We start from the raw sequence: 23979 nt of genomic DNA, 5'->3' as shown, positions 1-23979 counted from the left end.
AAGCTCAGGGAAAGAAACAGAAAACAGAAGGTTGAGGCTAAGGATTCAGGTTCACACGTTTTTATAGCCTCCATTACTATGGGCAGAGCTCCCTTCTCCCTTCTTTCCCATCCCCTCACCCCCAACCATTTGCTGAAAGTCCAAAGGAGAGGAAGCAGTGGCAGAATCCTGGAAGAGAAGACTGTTACTCTGTATTTATTCTTATGGCCTGCAGATGGGTGGCTCTTTTGGGTTCTGAGGCCCATCATTTTTGATACAACTTTCATCACTGGTGACTAATTAGAAGTTGCTGTATCATCCAAAGATATATGATGCTCAGAAAAAAGCTAGAGTCATGTCCCAATCCAGGGATCATTCCCATTAACACTGTTTTATAAAGGGATACTATTCATAATCTTTCCTAATCCTACAATATTTGTTCGAAAGAGCTGGACTTCTGTGCAGGGTAGTTTGCAATCACTGAAACTGTTACATGATTCCTCAAATTTTATCTGGTCTGTTCTCTTCTTTCTGTTTAATTCTGGTCCTTGTTCATTGTCTGTTTTCAGCACCTATAGCTGGATTTATTTAATTTATTGCCAATCTAGCCACATGTTTTTATCTAGACAATCTGCTTTTTCATTGTAGATGGTTAAATTGGTCTCTTTCCAATACAGTGAGGAGATCCTATAATGAATGTTCTGATACTTGATGAAGTTAGTACAATGTCATCTACAAAAAGATTTGCAAAATCTTGCCATTGAGAGGGATATACCCTGGGTGAGCTTATTATGTCTTCCTGTTTGATGCTTTGCTAGACATTGATTCTTAGTAAATCATTGAACAAACTTTTCTCCATAATGGTATCTGAAACAGCATCTCATATGATTTTAACACAGGGGAAGGAGATCACCCCTCACCCCTTTTTTTTTCTCTTTTTTTTGTGTGTTTTTTTCCAGGCAATGAGAGTTAAGTGACTTGCCCAGGGTCACACAGCTAGTAATTGTCAAGTGTCTGAGGCTGGATTTGAACTCAGGTCCTCCTGAATCCAGAGTCAAGGCTTTCTTTATCCACTGCATTGCTACCCAGCTACCACCACCCCCCCCTTTCTAAAGAGGGCTTGAATTTGTTTCTGGGAAATTGTGTTTTGTTGAAATGGAAAAAAAGAGACACAATGAGGCCTTATATTTTTGTCTCTGTCTCTCTCTTCATATATATGTATATATATATAATGCATATATGTATGCATACATGTGTGGCTCAGAATTCAGTTTCAGGAAGTTATGTTATATAGAAATTAACAAATTATAGATAAAATGGGGACTTATATTTTGCACAGTTCTCAGTCTGACTGAGAAGACATGTAGTCTGCTACAAAAAACAATCTGTGTAAGCCTTCATGTACACTTCTGTTTTTGTCTAGGATACACTTGATCCATGTATAGGTCTTTGTCATAAAGATTTTATAAAAATGAGAAAGTAGTAACATGAGTTGGTGGTTCCTGTTATCTTCTTGGGCACCCTTTTTATGCAGTGGGGAGGAGAAAAATATTGTCTGTGATCTTTTCAATTCTTTTGGAGTCTTTGATATCTATTTATCCCACAAACAAACCAACTTCTGTTATTCTATTGGCTTCTCTTTCCTCTGTTTTTCTTTTTGAACAAAAAGATCTGTTTATGTGATCCTAGGGAAATCATGAAGCTTCATTGCCCTAATCTCTGATTTAAACTAGGTGATCCTAGGAACCATAAAGTCCCTCCCTCCCCTTTATAATTCTCTTCTTTTCTAGGTATAACAAATAGGAGCAGCTAGACAGTACTGGCAATGCAACTGGCACCCCCAGTTCACAGAACTATTGGTATGGGTAATTGTCAAAAATTTCATGTTGAATCTGGGGCTGAGAACTAAGAATCTAGATTTGGAATTTGAATTCTAAAAATTCTGGACCATATTTGTATAGGTGTAACCAAGTAAAGATTGGTAGAACCTGGTTAACTGGAAGCCATCCAGCTCCCTAGTTTCTGGATGAAACTGAGAAGGATAATAAATTTGGGCAAAGAGAATACAGGCCATGTCCTAGTAACCAAAGGAAGCCTTTTTAGGTGTCATAAGATAATTAGGCACTTTCAGTTCTAGCAATTTGATTTACTGCTATTTTGCCTTTACACCCGCTCAGCCAATTACACCCACTTATCAACTTTCTTCACTAACAGTGGTTCTACAGCTTGCCAAAGAAGTGATAGCATTCATTTCACTTGTAAAGGTGATCTAAAAGGCTGATTAATGTTCCCCTTAACTCCAGGCTAAACTCCATTTGATTCTACAGCCCCGGGGATGGGAGGCAACCTCTTTGCTAGAGGCCACCACTGGGAGGGGGTGGTATTCTCATCCTTTCCTCCCCTGGTGAGGCAAATCAGAGAAAGGAAGAGGTGGGGAAAGGGGGAGAAACTACTTCCCATGTGAAAATGTTTCTGCTCTTAATTATGATTCATACCCACAGGAAGTGCAATGAAGAAGGGGGAAAGTAATGCAAAAGGTCATAAAGTCATGTTTTTTTTTTAAAATGTAAAGTCATGCATTTTGTAAAAAAAATATTAATGCAACAAGAACAATGAGTTTTCAGATTAAGGGTAACAATTGTTCATTCTAATCTTCATTTTTAATTGGGAAGATAAAGAGGCATTTCATGTTACTCCCTGGAGGTATAGGGAGCTACTAGAGTAGCTATTGAGTAGGGAGGTGACTTGGTCAGACTTGTGCAAGAACACTTTGGCCTCTGTGCTGATATTGGATTGGAGTAGAGGAGAGATTCAAGGCAAGGAAAGAAACCAGAAGGCTATTGCAATAGTCCAAGTATGAAGTAAGGAGGGTGTGCACCAGAGTAGCTGCTGTCAGTGAAGAGGAGGTATATATGATACATCTAAAGTTAGAAAGATCAAGACTTGGCTACAGATTGCATAGGCTGGGTGAGAGAAAGGAGTTAAGGCTGATACCAGGGTTGTAAGTCTGAGTGACTGGGAGGATGGTTGTAACCTTAGTAGTAACAGGAAAGGCAGGAAAAGGAGACAGTTTTGGGTGAGGGAAAGGTAATGAGTTCAGTTTTAGACATGTGCAGTTTGAGCTATCTATGGGACATTCCAATTTGAGATGTCCAAGAGACAGGATCCTGCTCAGGATATCAGGATATCAGGATTTGAGACTGGAGCTCAGGATAGAGGTTAGCAATAGAGATATCATCTACCTACAGATTAAAGTGGGGCTGGAGGGCCAATGAGGTCTCCAAGTGAGAGAAAAGATCCCAGGGCAGAGCCTTGAGGGATGCTGACTGTATCCCGTCCCTAATACTAATGGGCTTGCTCAATGAAATTCAGGGCTATTCAAAACAGATTGGCCAAACAATACACACTTCTCAAAGGAAATGGGGAGAAAATGAGTGGAAGCAGACTATTGCTTGGAGTTGGGTGGGTCATCCTTAGGTTGGTCCATCAGTATGTCTTAGCCTAGTAGTACATATGGCCACAAACTGGGACCTGAATTGAACAGAAGGGAGGAGGTAGGCTGGATTGCAATTGGAAAATTGTGCAACTTTAAAAAAAAGTTTTGATGTTTGTAACTTTTATATTGTTGTCACTTCCCAATACCCCTTCCACTTCCACCTCTCCCTCAAAGAACCTTCTCTTATAACAAAGAAAAGCAATCAAGTAAAACAAACTGCTAGAGTTTGATGCTAGGTGCATCATTCTGCACCTCAAGTGCACTACCTCTTTGCTTAAAGGACGGAAGTATGTTTCATTGTCAGTCCTCAGATTGGTCAATGTGCTTAATCTGAATTCTGATCTCTTTTAGTATTGTTTTTCTTCATTCTGATATAGAGTTGTCTTGGTTTTGTTTATCACTTTTAATGATCCCATCTTGCTCTTTGACATAAAAATTATCATTTTGACTAATATCAATACTCTGGTAATGCTATATGACTGAATAACAAAACACCTTAGTCACTGAAGAATCAAAATTGTAAGGCAATGGAAAGAGGAATGGTAGGTTTAAGTAAGTAACAGTATATTACCAATGATAACTTTCATGCATGAAAGAATATGAAGGTTTGATTCAGAAAAAGGAGGTGGAGGCATGGATGGATGTCATCTATACCAATGGAGGTAGTATCCATATCAATGAAAGCTATTGAAATATGTGGTCTTGATAGTAATTTTGAAACTTTGATGGATCTGTGACAGCATTAATGTGGATTTTCTCTCCAAGAATATAAATTCCAACCCATCTCTGCCCTCTCATAGGGTGCCATTCTTACCCAAGTCCTCCTGTAAATCTTCTGCAGGAATCCCACCCAACATTCTAGGGCTTTCCTCTAGATCTCTTGACATTGTGTGGAGACCAGTAGAGCATGTAAGCTGTCCATTGATTGGTTATCTTTCCCTCCTGTCATGTGACTGGTCCATCCCCTTTTCTAATACTCTTTGGTGACATCCTTTACAATGTTTCTTTGTGCAGTTTTTTATTGTAATATGTTACACCTGCTCACATTCACCAACTACAAATTTGAATAGGCAATAGATTTTTAATTGCATGATACTTCTGCTAATGAAACATTTACATTTAGAGATAGTTTAATACTTAATATAGAGGTGCTGAATAAATGTTTGTTGATTAAATAAGTGAACAACTTCCACACTGGACTATTATAATCCATTATAGGTTATCTATGAATCCTGATAATAATAGCTCATGTTTATATAGTACTTTACATATATTCCTTCTTATTTTCTTTTCATAATAATCTGGTGAAGGGGCTATTATCACCCCCCACTTTACAGATAAGGAAATTGAGGTAAAGAGACTGACATACCCAGATTCAGGTAACTAATGAATGGGATTCAAAACTAGGTTTTCTTGATTCTGAGCCCAATCCTCTATCCACTGTGACTTTTACATAAGTTGGGTCTTCACCTGTGCAGAAGTTGAATGCTTTTTCATTTGGCTAAAATATGATGTCTACAAGACATCTAGTAAACCTCACAGTACCATATGTCAGTTATTATTACTTGGAGCACATATTCTGTACTCTAAAACTTGCACTCATTTCCAGATGAAATTCAGTGTATTAGGGGGCAGCTAGGTGGTGCTGAAGTAGATAAAGCACTGGCCCTGGATTCAGGAGGACCTGAGTTCAAATCCAGCCTCAGACACTTGACACTTACTAGCTGTGTGACCCTGAGCAAGTCACTTAATCCCCATTGCCCCACCAAAAAAAAAAAAGAAAGAAAGAAAGAAAGAAAAAGAGAAAAGAAAAGAAATTCAATGTATTGATTTCATTGTACAGAATAAAACCAGAGGTGGTATGACAGAGGAATATGTCAAAGTCTGTCATTCCTTATATAGATCCTAGAAGCTGAAAATGACATTGGGTTACTATCTCCAAGATTCAATTATAGGAGATGAGAGCCATTAATAAGTGGTGAATCGATGAGAATTACTTCCCTCCTCATACTCTGTGATACACTGGTCTCCTTGCTTTTCCTCCAACAAGAAATTCCATTTCCCAACTTCATGCATTTTCATTGGCTGTCCCCTTGGCTAGAATTCTCTCTCTCCTCATCTCTGCCTCTGGGATTCCTTGGCTTCCTTCACTTGTTTGACATTTGTTATTGTTGTTCAGTGGTGTCCAACTCTTTGTAACCCCATTTGGGGCTTTCACAGCAAAGATACCGGCATGTTTTGCCATTTCCTTCTCCAGCTCCTTTTACTGATGAGGAATTGAGGCAAACAGGGTGAAGTGACTTGCCCAGGGTCACACAGCTAGTAAATGTCTGAGCCCTGATTTGAACTCAGAAAAATGAGTTTTCCTGACTCCAGGCTCTACACTTTATCTACTGCACAACCTAGCTATCCCTAGTTTGTACATAGTTGTTTACATGTTGTCTCTCCCATTGAACTGTGAGCTCCTTGAGAGCAGGGACTGTCTTTTACCTTTCTCTGAATCCCCAGGAGTTAGCACAGGACCTGGAACATAGTAGGAACTTAATAAATGCATTCTGTCTTGTTTTTCCCCCTTCTAATGGTTTAATGCAGTGGTCTTCACTAGGATTTTCCTAAAAGCCAAAGGAGGTGCACAGAAGAAAATTAACAGATAATACTTAGTATTTTATATCATCTGCATTTCCCAGACTTCTTCACCTGCTTTCAACCATTATCTACGTGTTATTGAGGATTCTCTGTCAGGATCTATCAACCGATCTTGATTCCTATGTACAGTCACTAATCTGTGGGCTCATGACCAAGCTAAGCTTTGCCTCAGTATTAGGTCTACTTTATGGCAATTGGATTGCTGGTTTTGTTTTGTTTTGTTTTGTATGGAATCCCCTATCTCTTCTAGATTCCTGAATTGCCTTGACCGCTGCTATTTGTATACTTTTTAAGTTTCTTCTTGTCTGCCCAGATTCCTGACTGCACAGCTTGCTTTGACCTCTGATAATTGCATGTTTCTTGACTCCAATGGTGGCAACTTTGGCAGGGCTACCCAAAGTTTGCTGCTGCCCGTGGTGCTGATGCATCACTTGGAACTCAACGTTTCTATCATCTTCTTAGTGTCTCAATCCATTTCCAAAGACAACAGAAAAGCTAAGTTTGGAGCAATTCAATTCAACAAGTATTTATTATGATCCTGCTATGCGCTAAATACTATATTAGTATTTAGGTGCTAGAGATACAAAGACAAAAGGAAAAACAGTTCTTGCCTTCGAGGGCATCCTATTAAGGAGAAGGGTGGTGAGGAACAATATGTACACCATGAAGAAAATACAAAATAAATACAAAGTAATTCTAGAGGGTAAATACTAACAACTGGTGGGCTGAGGAAAACAGGAAACAAGAAAAAGAGGCATGCTGCTCTGTGGGACACTGAAAGGCAGTAGAGAGTAAATAAAGGTACTCCAATGCTACTTTGCGTGATTCACTGTTTAGGAAAACAGAAGAGATTAAAAAACTTCATTAAGGTGAAATCTTTGCCATAGCTAGTCAAGGGTCAATTAACATTTATTAAGTGCCTACTATGTGACAGGCACTGTGTTAGAAAAGATGAGGAGGTAGAAAGTAAGAAATGAGTTTGTCTCTTGGTTGAGATGAATTGTACTCTAGGGTGTTGGGAGAGAAAAAAAAACATGCAAATATGACTCATAGAAGACTGGACTAGGTGATTTCACAAGCATGTTTAGACTAGCTTCTTTGATTTTTGAATCATCCAACAATCACTTATTAAGGAAAGTACTATTATATGCTAGGCACTGGGAATATGAAGATAATCCCTGCTCTCAATTTGCTCACATTCGTTTTTTAAAGTAATTTAAAAATATCTTTTGTTTTTATATCACCTAAATTTATCTATTTCCCTCCCAGAGAGCTTTCCCATAAAATAAATATTTTTAAAGAAAAAAAAGAATGAAGAGGGAAAATAGTAAGGTCAATACAATGAAAAAAATCTGAAAATAGACATAGTGTTTCATATCTGTGGCCCTCCCACGTCTGCAACGTAGTGAGAGGAGTTCTCTTCTCATATTTTCTTTAGGCCATGCTTGTGCTCTGCAATTTTGCAGCACTCTTAATCCTTGTTCTGTTTGTCTGACCTCAGCCATTCAGAACAGTTGTTCTTCAGTTGGGGTTGTTCTTCTGGTTTACATTGTTGTGGTCACTGTGTATGTTGATTTCATGCTTCTCTGTATTCATCATAGTCATCGTTTCTCGAAGAACATTACTAAAGGAGCTTAAATTACTTTTATTTTTATTTTTTTGTTTTTGCAACAAACATTTATTTTATTTTTTCCAGTTACATGTAAGGGTAGTTTTCAACATTCATTTTCATAAGATTTATTTAATTTTTTATTTTTTAGTGAGGCAATTGGGGTTAAGTGACTTGCCCAGGGTCACACAGCTAGTAAGTGTTAAGTGTCTGAGGCCGGATTTGAACTCAGGTCCTCCTGAATCCAGGGCCAGTGCTCTATCCACTGCACCACCTAGCTGCCTCAGAGCTTACATTCTAATGGGGAAAACGACATGGATGCAGACAAGTATATATGAAGTCCAAGTACCTTTTTGGAGGGGAGTACTAGCAGCTTGGGTTATTAGGAAAGGCCTTATTTATGAAGGGGTGCTTGAACTGAGCTTGGAAAGAAGCTTTGGTGAGGAAGGCATCATAGCAGCTAACTGTTCCCTAATTACTTCATGTGTGTTAACGTAATCACATTTCTTATTTCAAGAGCAAGGGTGTGTACCATATAATTAGAAAAGGAGGTGGTTGATCACATAGTAAGAATGAGAGAGAATAGATGGACAATCCCTGTGCTGTACTGGTACTTTTGAGATATTAAAAGAGCCAGGGGAAGGCCTCCAACGCATTGGGCAGATCCTCTGTGGAGAGATGGGCACTTGAATTGTTCAGGCTAAGATGGTAAGTAGGTTTTTCCATTTGCACCAGTGGAGGGAGTACTCCCATGGGGCAGGGGGGAGTTATGGTTTCATTGAAGTATCTCCCTCAGCACTGGCTCTTTGATGTCGCCTAGGTCCCAGACTACTGGGCTCTATAAGGGAGAAGGATCCACACAAGAAACCAAATAGGCCAGTGCTTTGGGCATAACTTTAGAGAATCCCAGTTGTGGGTGATATCTCCTTTCTTCATACTGCCCTATGGCTCAGGTGTGTCTCTCTGCTCAGCCTTTCTTTGTTTCCCAAGAGGGGAGAAATAAAAAGGGAGGTACGTAGGTGGGGCAAGGTTGTTTCTAAGACTCCAGCTGAGGTGGTGCCAGTTCCAGAATCACCTGACTGTGTCCTTGACAGAGAGCAGCAGTGAGTTGGTGTGTTGGCTTCAAACAGAGGCCTATGTCCCCCATGTCTGAAAGGGTTTTCATTGTTGACATTAACTGTAACAAAATATTGAAAAATAAACACCAAAAATTAAAAGGATTGGGGTTGAGTTTAAGGTAAAATACATAACACAATCGATCAGGGACATCTCTTTTCAGTTTATTCATAAACCATCTAGTTCCTTTGGAGAAAACATTAAGCCCAAACAATAGAACCTTCCATTGAAAGCCATGTCACTTTTAAATAAAATATACAATATCTAAATTCATTATACTAACTTTTCCCCCTTTTTTTGTGGGGCAATAAGGGTTAAGTGACTTGCCCAGGGTCACACAACTAGTAAGTGTCAAGTGTCTGAGGCTGGATTTGAACTCAGGTCCTCCTGAATCCAGGGCTGGTGCTTTATCCACTGTGCCACTTAGCTGCCCACAATATCTAAATCAATGTCACTGGTATCTCAGTCCCTTCTCTCCCCATTTGTAAACAAGGCCAAAGAATCCTAGAGATGAAAGGGCCCTCAGAAGCCACCTAATCAAGCTCATGTCTGAATAGGATCCCATCTACTACTATGGAGCTGATGAGTGATCCCGATTACATTTAAATTCCTCCAATGACAGGAAACTCATTGTCTCCCCAGGAAGCCAATTCTACTTTTGGTGAGCTTCCTTAGGTAGTTTTTTCTTAAATTTTTGGAAGTGTAATCCATACTTCTGTATGTATAAAAGTGGGGTGATCAGCCTGGTCTGTGGGTCTCAGAGTTCAAAATCTATGTTAATTCAAGCTCATCTCCACTTCACTTAAGCAGCATCCCATGTGTCTCCCAGTAAACACTTATCAAAGAGTCAGTGCCCTCTCCTTGTTGTCCTTCAAGCAACACCCATTCTCAAAGCTTTTGTAGTTCCAAGAAATAATGTGGTTTCGTCCCAGTGGCTGGACTTGGAGTTAGGAGATTCCTGAGCAAGGTATATAACTTCTTGGAGTCTCAAGGTCTTCTGAACAATGGTGGGGATCTGTAGTATTTATCTCACAGGGTTGTTGAGGATCACAAACCTTAAAGGCACATCACAAATCTCAGTCAGAGGCCAGAATTTGTGCTTCTCTGGTAAAATCTTTGAGAGCTTGTATTCCACTGTATGTATGGCAGGGACATATTTAGACGGTACTTTGTGATGATCTGACTGTGATCTCACTGTATTGGGAGAAATAGGCAAGTAGTGTAAACCTGTCTGGGCAACCATTTATTAATGTGCTTAGCACCGTGCTGGCTTCCAAGAAGACACACCTGCAAGCCCTTGCCCTCAAGGAGTTTATATCCTACTCTTTGGAAATGTACACATATAAAGGTATTAAAAAGAAATATAAGGGGGATATATGGGAGGAGGGGAAACATGGTTCGGAGCTTGCGTAGAGTTCTGAAGGAAACTGGAGAGGTGGGAGTACATTCTAGGTTTGGGAGACAATTAACACAAAGGCACAGAGACTGAAGATGGAGCGTTGCGTGTGAGAAACCGGCAAAGGGTCAGTTTGGTAGGGTCTATGTATGATTGAGGAGGAGCACCGTGTGATAAGGCTGAAAAGGAAAGTTGGGGCCAGATTGTCAGGGGCTTAAACAGGTAGAGGGATTTACTTGATCTTAGAGGCTACAGGGATGGGCTAGAGTTTATTGAGGACGCACAGGGAATAACGTGGTTCGATTCACACTTTACCAATGTCGGTTTGGCGATTGTGCTGATATTGGAGTGGGGATCCTTGAGGGCGGGAGACCAATAAGGAGGCTGTAAAGTTGGGCTAACAGTAACTGTGGACCCAGTTACAGAACTAAGTTTGGAAGGAATTTTGACATTATCTATTCCAATGACCTCATTTTGGATATGGGGGGAACTGAGTCCCGGAGAGGGCAAGCGAGTTGGCCAAGGTCAAACGGTAGTAAAGCAGGGAGCCAGGATCTCCAAGTCCCGGGTCACCCATGCAGTAAGTGGTCAAGGCGAGCTTCGAGGCCACATCTCTTTCCAGTCCCCTGGAGAGGGTCCCAAGTGTGGGTGTAGTGCGAGTCATGTGGCCCCGGCCAGGCATGACCTTGCGTGGCTTTCCAGCTGTCAGGGCCACTTTTGAGTAGTCCACTGGCCTCGGCTTCCCCATTGGAGGGATGGGCTCCTCCCCCGGGTTAGCGCCTCACCTCGCCTCGCCGCGCCTTCCCACCCCCCGCCCCCCGTCCAGTCCCCGGGAAGTGAAAGCCGCGCTCTGAGAGGCTGAGGGCGCTCGGCCGGGCGGGCCGACTGACGGACGGCCCGGCGGGCGGCCCGGCAGGGGGACTGGCAGGCAGCGCGGCCGCCGGCTCCAGCCCGCGCGCCGGGCATGCTCAGTAGCGCGGCCCGACTCCGCAGCGGAGTCGGAAGCTCCGCTCTCCGTGCCCGGGCGGCTGCTGCCAGCGGACACTGGGCGGCATCGCATGTGCCCAGGCCCTCTTAAAGCCACAGTCGCCCGCTTGGCTCCCGCCGCGCCCGCCCGCCTCCGGGAGTAGCGGCGGCGGGGTCCGGCCCGGCCCGACTCGGCTCGTCTCGTTGGGCCGCCCCCCGGCGCGGCCACCCCCGGGCCCTGAGGGCGGCGGCGGCGGCGGCGGCGGCCGCGCCCCCACGCGCTGCCTTCTCCCTCGGCGGACCGGGCGGGGTCAGCGGCTAGCTCAGCTCGGGCGGGGCGGGGCGCGGGGCGCAGGTGACGGGGCCGGGAGCGATGGAGCAGCCCGGGACGGCGGCGGGCCCCGGGGGCGACGAGCCCGGCGGGGGCCGGGGCGGCAAGCGCAGCGCTGGGGGCCGGGCCGCCGGAGACGAGGAGACCAAAAACAAGCCCAAGCTGGTGAGTTTGCCCTGCCCCGCGGGCTGGGGGTGGGGGGCGCCCGCCGAGGAGGAGGAGGAGGGGGCGGGGGGCCCCCGAGGTCGCCCACCCCCGAGCCCCGCCTGCCTCCCCCCCTCCGCGGGGGCGAAGAGCCGCCCTCAGGCTAAGCAACCCCCTCCTCCGGGCCCCTCTTCCGGCTGCTGGGGGAGGCTGGGGGAGACCGGAGCCCCCCGAGAACTGGGGAAGGGGGTCTGCCCTGCCCGCGGGGGGTGGTGTGCGCGCGCCCGCCCGCGCCCACTCCCCGCCTGCGCCCCTCTTTGTAGCTGCTGCTTCTCACAAAGCTTCGGGCTGGGGGCTGCTGGGCTCCTGCCCCCCACGTGCAGAGGAGCCCCCTCCCCGCCGGGAGGCTCTCGGCTGTGTCTCTCCCTTCCTCCCTCCCTCCTTCTCTCCCAGAACTTCCTCAAGAACGCGAGTCTCCACACACACTTGTCTCAGCCTCGAGCTCGTCACTTTTCTCTCTCTCTCTCTCTTTCTTTCTTTCTTTCTTTCTTTCTTTCTTTCTTTCTTTCTTTCTTTCTTTCTTTCTCTCTCTCTCTCTCTCTCTCTCTCTCTCTCTCTCTCTCTCTCTCTCTCTCTCTTTCTCTTTTCCTGTCCCTGTCTCTTTCTCTCTCTTCCTGTCTCTGTCTCTGTCTCTCTGTCTCTCTCTTTCTCTGTCTCTTCTCTTTCTCCCTATCTCTGTCTGTCTTTCTCTTTCTGTCTCTGTCTCTTCTCTTTCTCTCTTCCTGTCTCTGTCTGTCTCTCTGTCTCTGTCTCTTTCCTTTTTCTTTCTTTCGTCCCCCCCCTTCCCCCCTTCCTGTGGTAGGGCACCAGTCATGAGGAGCCCAGGCAATGGGGGGGTGGGGTGGGGTTTCTCGTTGGCTGCCAACAGAAAGTTTGAGAGCCCTAGGCAGCCGGCTCCAAGTTTGACTGGCTAGAGCTACTTCCTGCCGCTGCCTTGGGAAAGGAAGGGATCATATTGGGCAATCCTGTAGCAGCTTCCCCCTTCACTCTGCTCGACTTGGGTTTTCTAGATCTTTGGGGGGGGGGGGCGGGAGGGGGGGGGTTGAAGCTTCGTCTTCTCCTGTGAGTCATTCAGCACATGAAAGAGGCAACGCTGAAGTTTTTAGTTTACAGTAACTTGTCAGCTACATCACTGGAGGTACGACCGACATCAGTGTGATGAAAGCTATTTTGGAGAGCTGGAGAGGATATCACAGTTTGTACTGAGCTTATCTCACTAGATCATAAAGCAAACATTTCTATATTTCACATATATATTATATATGGTGTACTTTTATTTACTTCACACTTTCATGTGAGCTTTATAAGTGTGTGAAGTAGATCTTATAGTCAGTCAAGAAGCACCTACTCCATTCTAGGCACTGTGTTAAGCATTTAGGGATACAAAAAGAGGCAAAAGACAGTCCCTGCCCTCAAGGAGCTCCCTAATGGGAGAGACTCCAAGCAAATAATGTACAAACGATATATGGAATGACTAGGAAATGATGAGCAGAAGGAAGGCACTAGAATTAAGAGAGAAAGGGAAAGGCTACCTGTAAAAGGTGGTATTTTAGCCAGGAAGTGGAGATGAGGAGGGAGAGTATTCCAGTCATGGGGGACAGCCAGAGAGAATGACCAAGCCAAGGGATGGAGGCATTGTACTGCAATCCATCTGAGCTTGCTATGAGTAGGGCAGTAGCTGGAATCTGAACAGAGATCTTCTTGACCCCATCTAGTGATGGGTCTTGGTCAACTGAGAAGCTTCGTCTGAAAAGATAATGGAAAATCACTTTTACGTGTCATCTGGCTTGTCACAGAAGCCCACCTGCATTTTTCTTGAGCCAATTTGTTTGTCATGGGAGACAGTGAGTGAGATGTATTTCCCCTCCTTTTCTACCAAAAGGAGGGAGATGCATTTATTCATCTCTTCTCCAAGATTGGTCATTAAAATTACTTGGTATTTGTCTTCATCGTAGAATTTTTTTGTATGGCTTTTTTAAGTCATTGTGAATATTCTAATTCTCCTTGATTCGCCTTGTATGTCGTACAAATTTCCCCATGCTTCTCTAAATTCATCGCAGTGATATTCATTACATTCCTTTGGCACAGTGATATTCATTACATTCATATACCACAATTTGTTCAGACCTTCCCCAATGAACATGTGCCCACTTTGTTTTTTCCAACTCTGGTACAGAAACAAATCGCACAAACTCTGTAAATGACTTGCCTCAGACAGCAAGCTTTGGTCGAATTGGTTTTGTTTGACTCCTACCAAGTTCAGTTCTCTGTTTCTACCCCATTGTCATATCTCCAGAAAGGAAACTGAGGTTTTGTATGAGAGGATCGCCAGAGCATGGTGACTTTGGGGGGGAGTACATTGGAAGGCATGCTGGATAGGGAGTCAGAGCCCCTGGATTCACATGGGATCACAGTTCTATTTACTGTATTACTTGTGTGACCTTGGGCATATCACTTTAAAACATAATCTCGGACCCCCTTCTTTCCTCCTCATTTCCTCACTTGCAAAATGAGAGGGTAAGACTAAGCCTTACTAAGCCTTCTTCTGGCTCTAAATCAGCAGCCTAGAAGTTCGGCTCTTCTGAATTTGTGGGAATTGATGTCATTTTGGTAGAAAAGGAGTCTTTGGACTTTTTGATGTAATGCTAGAACTACCTTTTTACCTAACCTTAATCATCATTTGGTAGTTGGAAGTAATTGGTTGGACCATTTAACAAGAAGCTTTTGCTTTTAAGAAGCCTGCAATCAAGGAAAAAGTGTTTTATCTTTGTTGGTAATAGCACCTTGATTCTATTCTTAACTTGCCTTTGGCCATTTGTCCTGTTTCATCTTTTATGTCTCACTTGTCTCAGACAAAGAAACTAGATAGGTCTGTGGTGGTGAAACTAGCTATTAGCAGAATGTGATACTGCGACTGCTCCCAATGCTCTTCAAGTTATCCCATGTGGAACAGTGCTTTAAGCAAGAAAACACTATTGTTACTATATACTTTTGTTTTTTTGGGGGGTGAGGCAATTGGGGTTAAGTGACTTGCCCAGGGTCACACAGCTAGTAAGTGTTAAGTGTCTGAGGCCAGATTTGAACTCAGGTCCTCCTGAATCCAGGGCCGGTGCTTTATCTACTACTATATACTTTTGAAGTTCTCTTTTTCTTAGACTAAACATGTAGGTTAAGCTGCATAAATAATTTAGCAGTAATCTTAAAAGCCGACTGGGCGGGGCAGCTAGGTGGCGCAGTGGATAGAGCACCGGCCCTGGAGTCAGGAGTACCTGGGTTCAAATCCGGCCTCAGACACTTAACACTTACTAGCTGTGTGACCCTGGGCAGGTCACTTAACCCCAAATGCCTCACTAAAAAAAAAAAAAAAAAAAAAAAAGCCGACTGGGCAAAGCAAATAAAAAACGAACCTATGAGAACGGCATATTTTAAGGCAAATGCCTTATGGACAAAAGACTAGTGGCCTTTTTGGGGAAGCATTTAATTTCTTTACTGTCGAAAGGCAAGCTTAACATAGTGGTTAGAAAGTTGGCCTTGGAGCTGGGAGAGTTCAAGTTCTGCCCCTGATGTGTACTGGCAGTGTGACCCTAGGCAAGTCACTTAACCTTTTACAGCTATGGGCAACTAACTCCATTTGTAGAGTAAGTGATGACTTGCATTTTTGGAGAGTTTCCTTACCTGGGAGTTCTGTGTGAAACAGTGAAAATTCACAGTTCTAGCCCCTATCCCTAGTGTTGAGCTCTTTGAAATCTAGGTTTTGGATATTAAAATAAAATGTTGGAAGCCACAAGACCTCTTAGGAAAAAATTCACTTGGACTTTCAACCAAAAAATAATCCTAATAGAATAAAGCATTCTAAGTGTTTCTATTATCTTGTTTTAATTAAGCAATTATTACTTACTGTAGTTACCATTTTCTCATTTGGGAACAGTGTTACGGATAGCTTATTTTTTTTTAAACAAAAAAAGCAGTAGAAAAATTATTGGCTGGAATGAATATAAAATAGTTTTAGACAGTGTTGAGGGAAGTGCCCATATGGCTCCATGAGGTGTAGTGGAGTACTGTACAAAGCAACGTAAGTAGTCTGTAATGAAGAAAATTCACCTGTGAATTTAAATCAATTAGTTGCCTGTTTGAAATGTACCATGGCCTTTGCTAAGATTTTAGTATGTTCCAGACAATTTTTTTTTCCTTTTGCAGATCTTCAGTCATATAAGGGCTATTTATTTGATGGAATAGCCTCAGTAGTGAAGTTGCTTGGACCCATTTCCCCCACTTAGCTGTTGAAACTGGTCATAGATAACATAAAGTGTTTTTGTTTGCACTTAATCAGGCTCCTTGTGGTTCCTGAAAACTGAAGTTCAAGGACATGTTTCCTGTACATGGGGATCACTTTAATTTATTAATGTAGCTGAGCTTTTTAATCAGTACTAAGGAGACCCATTTTTCTTAACTGCCTTCTGGGGGAAACTAATGGATTTTGTCCAAGATTTAAAAGCTAGAAATGTTCAAGTTTTCTTGAGAGATCTACTCAATGTAGTCACTCCCTGCTGTTTTTAACACTTGTCAAATCTTGACTAATGATACTTTGATTTTGTGTGTGTGATGACTTAACCGTCTAGTTAGTCTCTGACTTGAGTATGTCATTTAACTGCAAGGCTAAATTAGGCATGTTAAACGAATCATTTAAAGTGAATGCATTTTGTCAGGTGAGATAGGAGTGTGCTTTGGGGTCTTGATCATAGCTAACATTTGTATGGGACTTGAGGGTTTTACAAGGTACTGCATATATATGTTATCCCAACAGCCCTGTAATATCAGTTCAATTACTAGCCTCATTTTACAGATGAAGGATTAGTCTGGTGAAGTGTCTTGCCCAGGTCCACACAACTAGGGAATATCTGAGGAAGGCCATGAAGTTAGGTCTTCCTGCTTGCAAGACCAGTATTCTACTTAGTACACCACCAAGGTGCAAGTCAAGGCATTCATTTCTTAAGAAACAAAACTGGGGTGGATCGCCTTACCCAAATAAGATCGTCAACCATGCTGAGGCATGTGGGAACTTTTGATCTTTTAGAAGAGTAGCCTTTAAACACCCAACAAGTGAAAATGTTTTTAAGCCTCATCCAATCCCAATAGTATGTTGATAAGTCATACACAGAATCTACTGTGTTGTAACGATATACATTACAAAACTTCAGAGAAATTAAAAAGGATGGGATTAAAAGGAAATATTTTCAAAGGTAATATTTAACAGTATAAAATGTTTTTGCTCTCCCTAAAACTAACAGTATTTTTCATGAGAGTAATGTGATCGAGAGGCTTTGTTATCTTTGACAATCTTGATTTAATACTTGGTGATCCAGTGATTGAAAGGTGTAGTTCTAAGCTGATTATTGTGCTACCTGGTTTTAATGGCTGTCATACCTAGAGAAAGACCCTTCCTAAAGATAAGTTCATCATTGGTTATGCTTATTAAGTAATGATACTCATTTTTCAATCCACAAAGGATTTGGGTGAAATTTAGCTAGTGAATTTCTGTCCTCAAAGGTGTCAGTCAGTTCTTGCAAACAAATTGGAAGGTGTTGACATTTTTTATATTTTTAATAAATGAATTTAAAAGGTACTGGAAGTTTTGATTTAGAAGATTTTAAAAAAGATTTGAATATTTTGTTTCTATGTTTCTATGTAGAGAAGATTTTTTTAGAAGTGCTACAGTGAGATCCCTACCACTATCTTCCCTAACCAGCTACCCTGACTTGGAGAACTCTTGACCTTCTCCCCTCTCCACTCCGACTAATGAGGACTTCATTTGGCCCACAATCTCTAGTTAGACTTGGACTTCATTCACTTAGACCATCATCAGTCACCTCCTCCAGACCAAAGACCATATCTGGGAGGGCTTAACCTTTTCAGCTAAGGCACCTTACCCCTCCAATTGATTATGGTGAATGCCTCAGTTGCTCCACTCTATGTAGACAGCCCTAGCCAAGTCATCTTCTTGCCTGCCATTTTCCTGTAGTGCCTACTTTTCATCTCTACTCCCCCCACCTTCATCTAATTCAAAAGCCATAATCAAACCAACCCTGCCATTGCCACTGGAAAGAGTGTGTTTCTCTCCTTCCCTCTGGCTCCACTCCACATTGCTGTAACTTTCCCTACCAGAATACTGCACTGGGCCACCACTCCTCTATGCATTGCCTCCCTTGCAACAAGGTGACTTTCTTGAAGGCAGGGACAGTTTCCATTCATGTATTTGTATCTTTAGTATATAACACAGTGCTTGATACATAGTAAAGAGTAAATAAATCAAGGTAAATAAATATATCAAATCTCAACCTTTTTTGTGTCATGGACTCCTTTCCTAGTCTGGTTCATGGACCCCTTCTCAGAATAATGCTTTTTTCCCCAATGTATTAAGTAAAACACATAGGATTACAAAGGAAACCAATTATATTAAAATGCAGGTATCAACATACATGTTTTTCAAATTTTGTGGTTCTCAGGTTAAGACCCTTTAAAAAAGTGTTTTTTCATTCATTTATTCATTCATTTCAGCACTCCACAGAGAAGAGAATAGTATTTAGGAAAATGGGGTCAGCAGTGTGAAATCTTGCAGAGAGGTCAAGAAGGCCGAGAATTGAGAAAAGGTCATCAGATCTGGCAGTTATGACATCATGGGTGACGTTGAGGAGTAAGGATATAAGAATAAAGGAGGCCAAGAGCCTGGGAGACTGGAAAGACAATGGTGAAGAATAGGGAAGTTTGGAAGACTTGTGGGTCTGGGGGCAATGGGAAAGACAATGTAATGATATTTTGGTATTCTTGAGGTCTCCCATCCATCTGCACTTATTCTTCCCCTCTGAAAAAATAGAAAGTGAGATGGGGGTGGGGTGGGGGCTCCATCTTACTGGAGCATTTCCAGAGTACAGAGCCCACTTAATGAGGGCTACCTGCCCTGGCTTTCTTCCATGACCTGGGGGTCTGGGTATGGGGATTTGGGGGGGGGGTGGTCAGGGAATTTTGCCTACGTGCTGTGGGTGCCTGAGTTGAGGTTAGGTTCTAACTGCCCTGAGGGCCAAATTATGCTATCAGAGTGTGAGGCCAGCTGTGGGAGGGATAGAATTGGATGAACCCTGTGGTAAAATTGTATGAGAAACACAATTGGCTGTTTTGGGAGGGTCCTCTCATCTTCCTATCTTCCAATTGGTTATTCACATTCCCCTCAAAGTCACTCTGTGGCCTCCACTTTGGAGACCACTACTTTATTTAAAAAATCAACAAGTATTTATTAAATGCTTTTACTATGTACCAGACACTGTGCTAAGTGCTTAGGATAGAAAGAAAGGCTCTAACAGTCCCTGGCCTGAAGGAGTTCACAAATATAATGAAGGGAGACTACATGAAAACAACTGAAAAAACAAGATATTTGAAGAATAAATTGGAAAAATCTCAGAGGGAAGTCATTAACATTAAAGAGGACTGAGGAAGACTTCTTTTAGAAGGTGGATTTATAGCTGAGACTTGCAGGAAGCCAGGAAGCCAGAGAGAATCTGAGGCATGGGGGAGGTCCAGTGAAAAAGTTGGTTGGGAGATGGAGGGTTACATGGGAGGAGCAGTGAACAGGCCCTTGTCACTGGATTGCAGTATTCAGCGGAGAGTAAGGTATAAGAAACTGGGAAGGTAATAAGGGGTCAGGTTATGAAAGGCTTCTAGAAAAAAGGGAAACAGTTTGAGGTGCCCAAAGTGAATCACTAAGCTACTGTAGCCCTACCCCAAGTATATCTTTGGTTGTTTTGTTTCTAGATGCATAAATCAGATTTGGACTCTAAGTGAATGATAAAATACAGAAACTCAGAGTTGGGAGGAACCTCATGGGCTGCCTGGTGCAGCCCATACCTGACCAAGAATCTACTCTACAGTATCCTCAGCAAATCTCAGCCAGCTTTGAGGGAAAGGGGAGGTGGCACTTACTATCCTTGAGGTGGTACAGTGTACTCTGGGGAGCTCTCAGTACTTGGGAACCAGTTTTTCCATATATCAAACTGAAATTTGCTTCTTTAAAATTTCTTCCCATTGTTCCTCATTTTTCCCTTTGAGGCCTGGCAGAGCAAGTCCTCTTGAATTCAAAGAAAGTGATTATAAACTTCTTCCTCACCACTTCTCCCCCTTCCCATTTTGGGGCGGGGGTACATTCTAAATCTCCTCACTTCCTTGGACTGATGTGTATTTTGATGCAGTGCTGTTTATTTTGGTATGGTCTCTGGGTGACCACTTTGTGACAGTGTTCCAGCTGGTCAGTGTCTTTCTGGAACTGAATACAAAACTGCACATATTCTGACCAGGGTAAAGAGCAGTGGGAGTGTTAACCTCCTTCCCCAAGTCCTTCAGCATTCCAGTCACTCTTACTTTTTTTTTTTTTGGCAGGGCAATGGGGGTTAAGTGACTTGCCCAGGGTCACACAGCTAGTAAGTGTCAAGTGTCTGAGGCCAAATTTGAACTCAGGTCCTCCTGAATCCAGGGCCGGTGCTTTATCCACTGCGCCACCTAGCTGCCCCCCCCCCACTCTTACTTTTGAGTAGGAATTATCAACCTTTGTGTCATGGATCCCTTTGGCCCTCTTGGGAATGAACTTGTCAGAAGAATTGTTAGGTGCATAATATGTATATGTGTGTGTAATTATAAAAGAAACCAACTGTAATGAAATACAATTGTCAAAATAGTTTTCAAAACAGTTTGGGAGGGGGCAGCTAGGTAGTGCAGTGGATAGAGCACTGGCTCTGGATTCAGAAGGACCTGAGTTCAAATTTGGTCTCAGACACTTGACACTTACTAGCTGTGTGACCCTGGGCAAGTCACTTAATCCCCATTGCCCCACAAAAACAAAAAAAAAACCCCAACCAGTTTAGGAACCCCTGCTCTAGATATTTGCTCAAATGTTCTTCCTAAAATGTGCTGTCTAGATGTGGTGTAAACTGATGAGCTCCTAGTATGAATGATTCTTTTTAATCCTCATTCCTGCCCCATCTGCTGTTGGTAGGTAAGTAACTGTAGAATCTTCCAGCTTGGTACCTTAAAAGGTTACCTGATTAAGCTCCTTCCTATTCAGCTTAGGTGGTGTTCCCATTTTACACATAGGCAACTCAGGCTTTTAAAGGTTGTTGTGCCCCTAGCTAGTAAGCAGTAGTGTGAAGATTAGAATCTGGGTCTCCTGCCTCTGAGTGCAGTGCACTCTCCGCTGTGCTGGCTCACATTTAGTATTGATACTTCTGTGTAACCCCTTGTCTGGCCTGGATATTGACTCTCTTTTTGTACTGTAGAAACTGTGGCCCTTGGCCAAATTAGAAGTTGATAGTGAAATTGGCTTCAAGTCTCCTGCATAGCAATACTTCTTCCTTTGAATGTAGTCATGTTTCTCATTCCCTCTTTCCTCCCCCCCCCAACAAAGCAAGGTAATTAATTTTGGTAAAATTAGAAATTTTTAAGACTAAACTAGCATGAGATTATTGTAACATCTTTTTAAAAAGAGGGCAGTTTGCTATATGAGGGGTTAGAGAGTAATTTGCAGCCAAGATTGCTGCTGACCTGTTTTTATGGCAGATTCCAGGGAGAAGTGATTACTGTAAAGGATTCTCACATAAGTATTGTAGGCATGGAAATGAGGTGTTGACCCACCCATGAACAGTGATTGTGAAAATTTTTGTTACTTCTCTTGGCCCCAGGTTAGTTCGAATAATGTCCAGGTAACCAGCTCTGTGAAAAAAAAAAAGTTCAGATCTTAGTCTAGTCCATGAATTCTTTACCTAGGATCCACAGACCAAGGAATCCATGGAGAGATTTCAAGGTGTCTATGAAGTTGAATGAGAAAAAATGCCTGTCTTTATTTTCCCTAACCTCGAATTGAAATTTAGCATTTCCTTCGATTATTTAAAATCCTTATTCTGGGAAGGGTTAAGGGATTGACGACACAAAAAGGTTAAGAATCCCTGGTCTGTTTCCTACTTAGAAAATCAAATCTTTTCAGTGGTTTTTAGGCTCTTTGAGCATTCTCATCAATTAAAACAATATGGCAGTTTAACTTCCACTTTACATGTTTCGTATGAAGAGATCCATGTAGCAAATGACCAGTGGATAGGAATAAACATACTGAATGAGGATGACATCAAAGAGATATTTAAAAGACTCCATGAAATTAGAGAATTGGGGCAAAACCAAAGATGAGTGGCCTAGATCTAGCTGAATTCTGCAAGCTGGGAGTCAGAATACCTGGGCTCTAGTCTCTGCTCAAGCTCTGTGACCTTGGGCAAGTCATTTAAGAATAGTAATAGCTAACACTTACCAGGACTTTCCTATGTTTGAAACCTCCTCACAACACCTCTGCGCAACAGGTAGTATAAGTCTAATCCTTGATTTACAAGTGAGGAAATCGCTTTCAGCATTTCATAAGTGACTTGCTCATGGTCACAAGTCACTAAGTGTCAGAGTTGGGATTCAAGCCCAGGTCCCTTGATTTTAAGCCTTCCCCCCCCCCTTGCACAACTTCAGCTGTCTGGGACTTGGTTTCCTTGCCTGTGAAATGAAGAGGCTGGTTTTGAACTCTAAAAGCCATATTATTTAAACTACCTATTAATAAATAAATAGGTGAATGAATTCAAAATCATCTATGAAGCACTTGCTATGTGCAAAGCTCTATGCTAATCCCAGGGGAAACAGACAAGTAACATGTTCTCTGGTCTCCAGGAGGGCCCATTCTATTAAGGTGAGACATCACATATAGGAGGCTTCAGCAGCAAGTCATATGGAAAGGTCCAGTGGTCCTTAAGATATAGAAGCAAAGCAGATGGTAATTCATCTTTTTTGTGTCATTTTCCTTGATAACGCAGCATCTGTTTTTGATGCTGAATCATTTGACAATGCTAAGGATGCTTTTGCTGAGAACTTACCTTTCCTGGTTTTCAGTAGCTGTATGTCCAGGGCAGATAGGGGCTGAATCACCTGTGGATACAGTTGCCAGGCCCCTTCTCCTTAAGTGTTCTCCTCTCTACTGACTTCAGGGACCAGGCTGGAGACAGGGTTGATAGTCTGGGGGGGCATTACTCTGCCCAGGGCTCTTGGAGGGGAGGTAGTGCTTGAGGTTGGATTGCTGGTTTTGACCCACTTAGCCCATGCCTTCCTTACTACTGTGGCTGGCTCGCCTGGCCAGTTGTAGTGGTTGCTGCTCAGATAGGGTGTCCTTTCTCTTCCTTCTTTTCTCTAGGGGTTGGCTGAAGTAATAGCTGGAAAGGAAGTTTTGTTCCACTGAGTCTACGGTGGAGGGTTTCTTTTAAAAGGTAGTGTGAAAAAAAGAAAAAAAAAGGTACTGTGGATTTATAGAGATTTTCCTAAATCAACTGTTAGAGATTCCAATTCTTCGCAAGCATAATGTTCTGGAATAAACCATCTAGCACCAGCTATTTGTATGGCCCTATCTTAACTCCCTCTGTACCAAATGTCTTAGTCTACTTTTCTTCTAATAATAGTAATAATAATAATAGCTTACATTTATATGGTATTTACTATATTTCAGGCACTGTGCTAAGTACTTTACAATTATTCTCTCATTTGATCCTCATAACAACCCCTGGGAGGTAGGTATTATTAGGATCCTCATTTAAAGAGGAGGAAACCGAGGTAGACAGAGGTAAAGTGACTTGCCTAGGGTCACACAGCTAACAAGTGTCTGAGACTGGATTTGAACTCATGTCTGCCTAACTCTAGTCACTATTCTCCGTACCACATAGCTACCCCTGTATCCTTCTGGAAATACTGCTTTCATAATAGCTTTCTCTACTTTTCAGTGGTTTCTGTGCTTATAGAAAACAGTCCAGGCTCAGATGTCTCATCTGTAAAATGAGGGGGTTGGCCTAGGTGACTTCTTCAGTGTTTTCAGCTCTAAATATCTATGGTTAGCACCCTCTAACCTGACTCTAAATCTAACCAACTTTATGTGCAGTCACTCCATAACTCTCTATTTCAGTGAAGCTAATCTCACTGATTAGAAAATGGTTTCTTTCCCCCACTTCTCACACCTTTGTTAGTGTTCTACCTCACAATCTGGAACACCCTCTCTCAACCTATTCAAATCCTGCTCAGTACTTGTTCTACTTTTTTCTCAATGAAGCCTTCTTCACTAGAATAATCCAATAATAGCAGCAGAAGGGGGCTTCAATGTTCACCTAGACCAATCCCTGCCCAGGCCT

General features: G+C 42.6%; 1 protein-coding gene across 4 annotated transcripts in view; it reads left to right on the top strand.

Annotated features, from left to right (window-relative positions):
• Positions 1-11581: 11581 nt before the first annotated feature.
• The window catches only part of DIAPH2 (diaphanous related formin 2), a 908274-nt gene continuing 895876 nt past the window's right edge, over positions 11582-23979 (top strand). For 2 of the 4 annotated variants that reach the window (XM_043974079.1, XM_043974078.1), the window contains exon 1: positions 11582-11704. In XM_043974079.1, coding sequence (XP_043830014.1) covers positions 11582-11704 — 123 coding nt within the window. The remainder of the gene's footprint in view (positions 11705-23979) is intronic. The other 2 variants (XM_043974081.1, XM_043974080.1) reach the window with 2 other exon arrangements.

The sequence above is a fragment of the Dromiciops gliroides genome, chromosome X, assembly GCF_019393635.1.
Source record: "Dromiciops gliroides isolate mDroGli1 chromosome X, mDroGli1.pri, whole genome shotgun sequence".
Classification (NCBI taxonomy): Eukaryota; Metazoa; Chordata; class Mammalia; order Microbiotheria; family Microbiotheriidae; genus Dromiciops; species Dromiciops gliroides.
The sequence above is the reverse complement of the archived record's forward strand: the minus strand, read 5'-3'. Positions and strand labels throughout refer to the sequence as shown.